We start from the raw sequence: 10,000 nt of genomic DNA, 5'->3' as shown, positions 1-10,000 counted from the left end.
TTGGTGAAGTTGAGCTTCTGAAGTACAGAGAAGACCTGGATGAACTGACTGCAGTGTGAGTGGAGTTCTGCTTCTTTCCTCTCCTGATCCACTCATGCTGGTGCCATCTCACACACCCCTGTTATTCTCATCTCACACCCCCACACCCCCCACCCAGTGTAAAGGCCCACTCCAGATCCAGCAATCTGATGCAGCAGCACCAGTTAGCGGCCAAGGATCTGACCAGCTTGCCCGGTCCGTCCTCGCCGGGTCCGTCCTCGCCTGGTCCGTCCTCAGCCTCCACCATCCAGGTAACCTACCTGCCGTCGTCTGGCCAGCGAAGCAAGAGGCCAAAGCACTTCCTAGAGCTGAAGAACTTCAAGGACAACTACAACACACTGGAGAGCACACTTTAGGAGCGCTGGCCCAGCGGTGCGCTAGGACCACCACACCAGCAGGCCTTGGGCACGCTGTCTGGAGCAGTGTAGCTGTGGTTAGCATGAGGGAGAATGAGATTATTTCCTCATATCTCAGCTATGTAAGATGGTTGAAGCCTGGGAGACTGTGATTATGCTTGAAGATGAAGTCTGTGAGATACTCTGATAATCTTTCAGCGGAGAGAGGGAGGGATGCTCTAAAAGTTCCTCCTTGGCAGTCATGGTGTAAAAGTGTTTGCTTTTTTTGTTAACTACAGAATTAGCTACTTAAAGTGTTTTGTCGGTGTTACACCTGTAAGGAGAATTCACTGCCAATATTTCTCAGCATTCCTCAGTCAAAGCTGCCTGTGGGAACTATGACCAAGAGACCATACCAAGGGATATTAGGACTTGTCTGAGGGAAAAATATAAATGTTAAATACGGCACTTCCAAATAAGCTGAGAAGACTCTGACCAAGGAATTGATTTATTATAGTAAGAAGGCCCTGGTGTTACCAAGACAAGAAGAGCGTTTATGCTTGTTATGCGTCTGTGCTTGTTCTGCATCAACAACAGTAATGTGGGAACCAGTCAGAAAACCAGTGGGCTCTATTCAAAACCCTAAAGTGGCAGAGCTGAACAGAGTACATCGCACTGAATTGGATTTGGCGCCAAATACATCATCGTCGTTTTTCCTCCAGTCGACATTATTTCTCCTATTGCATCCACGCGTGTAAACGTGCAGAGGAATCTTCCTTCGCCACTAGATGGCGCTATGTGGTAGTGCTGTAAGGGCCTACCTCAGAGAGCTGACCAACGCTTACTCAGTAACGTGGAGCTGAGGGATTTCTGTGAAGAAAGAGAGCCATGCATAACAGACTTCTTAAAGGACACTTTCTGACTTTAATTATTCACCAGTAATGATTCAATATTAGTGTGTTAACGTTTGAACTAGTTCAGCTGTTGGTGCATAACACAAATATTGTGACCAAATATTGACCATTAGGAATACTTCATGACAACATTGTTTTTGGTTCCAGTACTTTTAAAATGATCATAAATTCTTTAAATTCATTTTTTTTTATTATACTGTTGTAGGTGGTAGTTATAATAATTGTCTGTTGTGATGTCTGGGTGCCTGCTTCTTTATCTCCAATTTACTATATTAATATATTACAGTTACATCAAAGTTTCTTGTTTGTAGCAGAAACATTTATAAAAAAATAATCAGTTAGAAACTGATTGTTGTTCTGATGTAAATTTGTTTAAAAGTCCAACTCAGACATTGGATTTCCTTAGGAAGTCACCATGTTTGAAATCAAGAAATAGACTGGCAGCTGTATTTCTGCTAGGATCCTTATTTTGATATATATATATATGTAAGTATGTATGTATGTATATTTTATTTATATATAAATATATATATATATATATATATATACATACACACACACACACACACACACACACACACACACACACACACACACACGTACACAATTTGTGTGTATATATAAAATGTATGTATGGGTATATGTGGGTATGTGTGTGTGTGTAAATGCCTGGTTCTTGTGTCAGCTGCAGTGTCCTGGTTGGGATATTTAGGTAGCACCTAAATATTAGCATGTGGTGGATCCGGACTCTCAGGTTAGTGGGGTGGGTCCACACGTCAAGTCAAACAGTAATGCTAAAACACGCACACTATGAAGGAAGAAACGTCAACACAAAGCTTTCAGATCACTTTATTCAAATAGCCAAAAAGGTCATCTTATATAAATATATGTTGCATTTAATTCTAAAAGCAGTCAAAGGTTTCACTACAAAAATAGTTTTTAATATTAAATAAAGAACAGAATGTGCAGCAGTGATGTGTTTTTACGGCCATTTACAGAAGAAAAACAATTTTTAAAAACTTATGTTGTGAAACTCACAGACAGATGAAACATCAGGGAACTGAAATGAACTGAATACATTAGCTTCAGTACTACCATATGTCAGTGGGAGGAATTGTTTTATTTGCTTTTGTTGGACTGTGATGGAAATTCTTGATACTGCCAGCAGGGTGTATCCTCGGTATCGGAGCAGGAGGCACGGAATCTAAACTGACACACCTGAAACTCCTCACTAGTCAAACTACCCACATCCCAGAGTGGGACCTGGAAAACCAGTCCCTGATACACCAGTGGCACTCTCTGCCTTTCAACAGAACAAAACAAACCACAGTCTCATCGCCACGGGTTACCATGGAGATATCTGTAAACAGGCTTGTGCATTCGAATGTGGGTTTAGCGAGACTATTTAAGCGCCTTGTCTCAGTTTAGCGAGATGTTTAAACAGTTGTCTGGCTAAACACCTCTGGGTTTAGTCATTTAAAGACCTCTGGGCTTAGCGTGATAATTTAAAAACCAGGACACTTTGAAGTTGCAGCTGAGGCGTTTTGCACTTCAGCTGTAAGTAGGACTCGTGTAGACCTGGTCTGTAACGCTCCTGTAGAGTTCCTTCATTACGACTTCATTTTACACTTTGTTCCCTCATTGAAATCTCTTCTTCCTACAGCTCAGCCTGACCTCATGTCAAGGGTTTCAAATGATTAATATTTAATGCTGACTGCCGGGTTGAGAGAGAGCACGTATCAAATGAGAGAGAGAGAGAGAGAGAGAGAGAACACGTATCAAATACCTGAAACCTCAGAGAGAGAGAGGTTGAGAGATTGGGCCTTATTGTGTTCACGGGGGTAAAGCTGTAGTCTGTTTTTCTGTTAGCTCGACTGGTCTGGTTGGGTTGGACTGTTAGTTCCATTTTAGCTTTAGCTGTTGTACTTCATTTGAATAGATCTTACTCTGTTCTGAACCACACCTAAGATCACACTTCCATTTAGGTGAGAGTTAACATGCTAAAAAACACGTGGGAACTGACACCGTACTGTTCACGCCCACCCACAACCAAAGTTCCCTACTTGCGTGTTAATAAAGAAATTAGCCACGGCAGGTCGTGATGAGCTGCTGTGGTAACAAGCGTCTGTAGTCAGCCAGTCAGACGTCAAAGCCGTAAAGCTGCGCCGTGCTGCACGTTGCCGTGGCGCATGGATGGTGAACGATTGTGCTGTTGTCACAGCATCCCCATAGCAACGCTGCCATAGGAGCGTTCAGGATTTGATCTCTATCACTTTGATGAAGGGCAGACTCTTACTGCTTTGAGTGGACGGCTTGAGGGGTTTACTGTAAAGAAGATAAAGCTGTCATCCGCATGCAGGTGTGATGTCACTCGGAGAGGGTGGGTGGGGGTGTGTTTGTTACCTGTAAACAATCTGGGCATTGTGATCTGGCAGCAGATGTGAGCTTGACCTTTGACCATCAAGGAGGTAGTCCATCTGGTCACGCATCTGTTTGTTCTGATACATCAAATTATAGAATTAATACATGAGGAAATACAGAAGAAATGCATCTGAAACATACACACACACATCTGTGTGTGTTTGTATACACACACACACACACACACACACACACCTCTGCCTCTAGGAAGGCTACTTTCTCCTCCAGATCTTTGATGACACGGTCGCGCTCCTGAATCAGCATACGAGAGTTCTGCAGCTGGAGGGGAGATAAGAACTCTACAGTGTAGCAGTACCAGTGTGTGTGTGTGTGTCTGTGTGTGTGAGTGTGTGTGTTTGTGTTTGTGTGTGTGTGTTTGTGTGTGTGTGTGTGTGAGTGTGTGTGCGAGTGTGTGTGCGAGTGTGTGTGTGTGTGTATGCTCATCCGTGTGTGCGTGCGCATGTGAGTGTATGTGCGTTTGCTCATGCGTGTGTGCGTGCGCACTCGTGCGTGTGTGTGCTCATGCGTGTGTGCATGCGCGTATGTGTGTGCGCGTGTGCTTGTATACCTGCTCAATCATCTGTCTGAGTTTCCTCTGTTGGCTCTTCAACATGTCATCCAGGTGGTGGATCTTTTCTCTCAGGATGGCATTCTCCTTCTCCAGTTCCTCCAGTCTGCAGAACACACACAACTTACCAGCCACCCCAATGACCAGCTGACCAACACACACAGACATCTGACCATTCAATGTGCACCACACACTCGCACCATCTGTTGACCCGCAGCCCTTCAGAAGGGTGTCAGGGTCCACAGGACAGGGCTCCCCTCACCTCTCCCTACTGGCTTCGGCCTCCTCCTTCAGCTCCTGCAGCTGGAGAAGCTTTGCCTCCCTGATCAGAAGCTCCTCCCTCAGGGAAGAGCTCTCCTGTTCCATCCCGCCCATCAGGCGCTGGAGTTCTCTGATTTGTTGGTCCTGCTGCTGGGCGGAGTCATGGGCCTGCTTCAGACGCTTGCTCTGCTCGGAGAGCTCCCTTTTATACTGACAAGCCTCTGCCTGAGATGCGCAAGAGAAACATGAGAGACATCTGAGAAAGAACGAGACCAGGGAGAAAGTGCGGGAGAGGGGACGTGGGGTCAGAGGTCAGGCTGAACATACCTGGAGCTTCTCTCTCTCCTCCTGGTGCCTCCTTTCTGCCTCCTGGAGTTGAGAGTAGAGACGCCGGCTAACCTCTCTCATCCTGGCGGGGTCCTCCTCGCTCTCTTCATTCTGAGAAAGGAAAGGAGAGAGGGAGACAGAGGGAGAGAGAGAGAAAGAGTAGGGAAGAGAGAGAGTAGGGGAGAGAGGGAGAGAACGAGGGAGAGCGAGAGAGAGAGTAGAAAAAGAAAACAAGGAGAGAATCAAGAAAATGTAACAAAATGAATTGATGTTAAATTCAGCTGATGGTTTGGAGCAGCGCGTGTTTGAGTCACAGGTGTGTTTACATCTTTTATGTTCCATGTTAGTTATGCAGACTCGTGAAATACAGGCTCAGAACAGACCACTGTAGCTGAAGCAACAGACACAATAACAATAACCAAACAACTCTGCATTCTGAACCCTCCCTTCCACGCAGCACATTTTCTCCTGGAGGATATTTATAGACTCAAATTAGAGAGCAGAAAGGAAGAGCAAAGAAGGAGGGGTGGGTGTGTGTGTGTGTGTGTGTGAGTGTGTGTGTGTGTGTGTGAGTGTGTGTGTGTGTGTGTGAGTGTGTGTGTGTGTGTGTGTGTGTGTGTGTGTGAGTGTGTGTGAGTGTGTGTGTGTGTGTGTGTGTGTGTGTGTGTGTGTGTGTGTGTGTGTGTGTGTGTGTGTGTGAGTGTGTGTGTGTGTGTTTATGAATTATCAGGGTGTGGCTTCCACTGACGTGCAGTAGCAGGGCTGAAATAATTCACTCACTTTCCCATCAGAACTAAAGTTCAGGAAGCTCACACACACACACACACACACACACACACACACACACACACACACACACACACACACACACACACACACACACACATATGCACACACCTCTCTGACACAGCTTATTCAAATCATGTTCTGGAATACCAGGGGCTTTGTCAGGCACTACAAACACTGCAAACAAAAAAACGAGACACAGAAAAGCTTTTCTGAGGATGGTTGGCATGGCAATGTCTTCATTAGCGAAACACGGTGGGCCAGTTAAAGTGTGCTCACACAGTGGTGCACTCTGGTTGAACAGGTACACTTCAGTATGTGTGTGTTCTGCACAAATTAAGAGAAATTAATAGAATGCAAAACACATTAACACAGAGCCTTAACACAGTGCACATTAACATAGTGCACACTAACACAGAACCTTAACACAGTGCACATTAACACAGAGCACATTAACACAGAGCCTTAACACGGTGCACAATAACATTGTGCGCATTAACACGGAGCCTTAACACAGTGCACATTAACATAGTGCACATTAACACATAGCCTTAACACAGTGCACATTAACACAGAGCCTTAACACAGAGCCTTAACACAGTGCACATTAACACAGAGCCTTAACACAGTGCACATTAACACAGTGCACATTAACACAGAGCCTTAACACAGTGCACATTAACACAGAGCGCTTTCAAGTGTCTAAAGGATGACAAATGTCCTGGCTCACATTTTTTTTTATTACAGCATGCCAGTGATTTTACAAGGACAAAAAGAGATGTGTGTGTGTGTGTGTGTGTGTGTGTGTGTGTGTGTGTGTGTGTGTGTGTGTGTGTGTGTGAGAGTGTGTGAGTGTGTGAGTGTGTGAGTGAGTGTGTGTGTGTGTGTGTGTGTGAGTGTGTGTGTGTGTGTGTGTGTGAGTGTGTGTGTGTGAGTGTGTGTGTGTAAAATGATAATCCCATGCTAAAGCACCTTACCTGGTTGTCCTCACTATCCCATGTTAATGCAGATGTTGGCAGGGGTCCAGTCTCTTCACCGAGACCATTCTGAGTTAACAGCAACTGAAGGAGAGAGAGAGAGACAGATTGAGGATCAGAGAGACAGAGAGACACAGAGAGGACAGAGAGACACACAGAGAGAGACAGAGAGTGAAGGACAGAGATACAGAGATTTGAGAATGAGGGAGAGAGAGAATAATTGTCTCCTCCAGGCCAGGGGCCGACACTCCTGCCTGCTCTCGTAGGGACACATGTGCTCATACCTTGTGTTCTGTTCTGTGGTTGGTCTTTGCAGCCATCTGCTCCCTCAGGGATTTCAGACAGTATCTCACCTGAAAAGACACAATGCTGTTAGCCCTGTCTCACTCTGTACACACACACACACACACACACACACACACTTCTGCTGACCTCCTGGATTTGTGACACCTCTTGTGAGAGCATTTTCAGACTCTCTTCACTGTCTGCCTGTTCCTGTCTCCGTGCCTCCAGATAGACCTAACACACACACACACACACACACACACACACACACACACACACATGAGAAATCATTCCAAGTTTCCAAATCGTGAAAGTGATCTAATCAAGAACATATTCTCAGGAAGGCAGGGTTGGGTGTGACTCCACCCCCTCAATGACATCACAACACATACTTTCACTTCAATGCCAGGAAAACCTGCTCACCTTTATGACTTCAACCTTCTCTTCTGGTTTGATTGGCTGTGTCTTCAGAGGCTGCCTCTCATTGGCCGGCTGAACCAAGGCAAACGCTCTACCAATGGGCTGGAACAGAGGGGGTGGGTTACATGAATCACAGACGCATGAGTAAAGACGCTGCCCCAAATGTTCTGTTGTGGGTCTGTTGTGAAACACACAGGACTTGATTGCAGTGAAATCATGTGTGGTGAGATTTTCAGATGTTAAGGCAGCTGGGGTTCCTCTGCTTCAGGGTATATGATGCCAGCGTGGATATTTGGAGCCCAGGTAATAATACTCAACACTACCCTGTAACACTCCAGTAATAATACTCAACACTACCCTGTAACACTCCAGTAATAATACTCAACACTACCCTGTAACACTCCAGTAATAATACTCAACACTACCCCGTAACACTCCAGTAATAATACTCAACACTACCATGCAACACTCCAGTAATAATACTCAACACTACCCTGTAACACTCCAGTAATAATACTCAACACTACCCTGTAACACTCCAGTAATAATACTCAACACTACCCCGTAACACTCCAGTAATAATACTCAACACTACCATGCAACACTCCAGTAATAATACTCAACACTACCCTGTAACACTCCAGTAATAATACTCAACACTACCCTGTAACACTCCAGTAATAATACTCAACACTACCCCGTAACACTCCAGTAATAATACTCAACACTACCATGCAACACTCCAGTAATAATACTCAACACTACCCTGTAACACTCCAGTAATAATACTCAACACTACCATGTAACACTCCAGTAATAATACTCAACACTACCATGTAACACTCCAGTAATAATACTCAACACTACCCTGTAACACTCCAGTAATAATACTCAATGATAAAGCACACTCTCAGAGGCCTCCGGTACAAACATCACCAGGATTTAGAGAAACTTTTTAGGTGTAAAACGTTTGCAAATCAGAGACATTTCCCAGAAAGCCGACTGTCCCTAATGATCCTGCTCAAACATCTTTAAACACAGTACACGACACAAAGCAAGAGAGAGCAGAAGGGGGTAGTGGGGGGTAGGAGGTGGTGGGGGGGTAATGTGGGGTAGGAGGTGGTAGTGAGGGGTAGGAGGTGGGGATGGGTAGTGAGGGGTAGGAGGGGGTAGGGGGGGTAGTGAGGGGTAGGAGGTGGTAGTGGGGGTAGTGAGGGGTAGGAGGTGGTAGGAGGGGGTAGGAGGTGGTGGGCAGGTAGTGTGGGGTAGGAGGTGGTAGGGGGGGTAGTGAGGGGTAGGAGAGGGTAGGGGGGGTAGTGAGGGGTAGGAGGTGGTAGGAGGGGGTAGGAGGTGGTGGGCAGGTAGTGTGGGGTAGGAGGTGGTAGGGGGAGTAGTGAGGGGTAGGGGGGATGGGTAGTGAGGGGTAGGAGGTGGTAGGAGGTGGTGGGGAGGTAGTGGGGGGTAGTGGGGGGTTGGAGGTGGTAGGAGGGGGTAGGAGGTGGTAGTGGGGGTAGTGAGGGGTAGGAGAGGGTAGGGGGGTAGTGAGGGGTAGGAGGTGGGGATGGGTAGTGAGGGGTAGGAGGTGGTAGTGGGGGTAGTGAGGGGTAGGAGGTGGTAGGAGGGGGTAGGAGGTGGTGGGCAGGTAGTGTGGGGTAGGAGGTGGTAGGGGGAGTAGTGAGGGGTAGGGGGGGATGGGTAGTGAGGGGTAGGAGGTGGTAGGAGGGGGTAGGAGGTGGTGGGGAGGTAGTGGGGGTAGTGGGGGGTTGGAGGTGGTAGGAGGGGGTAGGAGGTGGTAGTGGGGGTAGTGAGGGGTAGGAGGTGGTAGTGAGGGGTAGGAGGTGGGGATGGGTAGTGAGGGGTAGGAGGTGGGGATGGGTAGTGAGGGGTAGGAGGTGGTAGGAGGGGGTAGGAGGTGGTAGTGGGTTAGGTGAGGCTGGAAGCCAAAACAAAGGCTAAGTGGTCCACCATGGGAGTCTTGTGTAGGAGGCTCACGCTTCTGGAGACAGAACTGAAACGTGAGAAGTGATCTATGCAGAGATAGGGCATTACAAGAGGTTAGGAGACACGCTCAACAGAAGCATAAATTTGCCAATCAGAGAAGCGTTTCACTGCTCCACACTGGAGGTGTGTGTGAACCCAGCCAGCGTAACGCCATGACCTCAACAAACAGCGTTCGGACAGCCGGAGAACAGACAATGACCATCCAGCCGTGTGCCACAGCAACCCACTCCAGGAACTCCTTTGTGTTTTACAACGTTCCTCATCTTCCAATGTGTGGTGTGTGTGTGTGTGTGTGTAGTCTTACCTTTCCTCCAGTCGGTGGCTTTTGTGGGCTCTGCTCATGTAAGGTGAGTCTGAGGCGACGTCGTCCCTCCTGAAACACAGCAAGCAGCAGGACGTGAATGAGGGAGGAGAGGAACGTTACTGAGAGCTGAGAGAAAGAGGGGAGGAGGGATCTATAGGGAGGAGAGGAAAATGTGAGAAACTGAGTAAAAACCCCTAGAGAGAGAGAGCTAGGCAGAGTGAAAGAGAAAGAGCGAGAGAGAGAGAGAATAGAAGCCAGTTGTCTGAATGTCATACCCTACTTTAAGAAAGGGAAAGAATGAAAAGATGAATTACATCTGCCAGTGTCTCACACACAGTTTAACACACAGGACGCTCTGTTTA

At 46.9% G+C, this 10,000-nt stretch overlaps 2 protein-coding genes across 3 annotated transcripts in view; one reads left to right on the top strand and one right to left on the bottom strand.

The window, feature by feature from the left end:
- ltap1 (lipid transport auxiliary protein 1) overlaps positions 1-1,637 on the top strand; it is an 11,419-nt gene extending 9,782 nt beyond the window's left edge. For both annotated transcript variants that reach the window (XM_027005888.3, XM_081696258.1), the window contains exons 6-7: positions 1-55; positions 158-1,637. The exon at positions 1-55 is cut by the window's left edge and continues 4 nt beyond it. In XM_027005888.3, the coding sequence (XP_026861689.1) occupies positions 1-55; positions 158-395 (293 nt within the window). In that variant the 3' untranslated portion in view covers positions 396-1,637. The remainder of the gene's footprint in view (positions 56-157) is intronic.
- Positions 1,638-2,121: 484 nt separating this feature from the next.
- tuft1a (tuftelin 1a) overlaps positions 2,122-10,000 on the bottom strand; it is a 15,876-nt gene continuing 7,997 nt past the window's right edge. The window contains exons 2-12 of the mRNA XM_035530798.2: positions 9,639-9,707; positions 7,337-7,435; positions 7,061-7,147; positions 6,913-6,981; positions 6,629-6,712; positions 4,866-4,976; positions 4,540-4,763; positions 4,278-4,383; positions 3,905-3,988; positions 3,692-3,786; positions 2,122-3,613 (exon numbers count right to left, since the gene is read on the bottom strand). Of these exons, the coding sequence (XP_035386691.1) occupies positions 3,541-3,613; positions 3,692-3,786; positions 3,905-3,988; positions 4,278-4,383; positions 4,540-4,763; positions 4,866-4,976; positions 6,629-6,712; positions 6,913-6,981; positions 7,061-7,147; positions 7,337-7,435; positions 9,639-9,707 (1,101 nt within the window). The 3' untranslated portion in view covers positions 2,122-3,540. The remainder of the gene's footprint in view (positions 3,614-3,691; positions 3,787-3,904; positions 3,989-4,277; positions 4,384-4,539; positions 4,764-4,865; positions 4,977-6,628; positions 6,713-6,912; positions 6,982-7,060; positions 7,148-7,336; positions 7,436-9,638; positions 9,708-10,000) is intronic.

Source organism: Electrophorus electricus, chromosome 14, assembly GCF_041902795.1.
Source record: "Electrophorus electricus isolate QZ-2024a chromosome 14, ASM4190279v1, whole genome shotgun sequence".
Classification (NCBI taxonomy): Eukaryota; Metazoa; Chordata; class Actinopteri; order Gymnotiformes; family Gymnotidae; genus Electrophorus; species Electrophorus electricus.
Note: the sequence above shows the minus strand (reverse complement) of the source record. Positions and strands in the feature narration are given on the sequence as shown.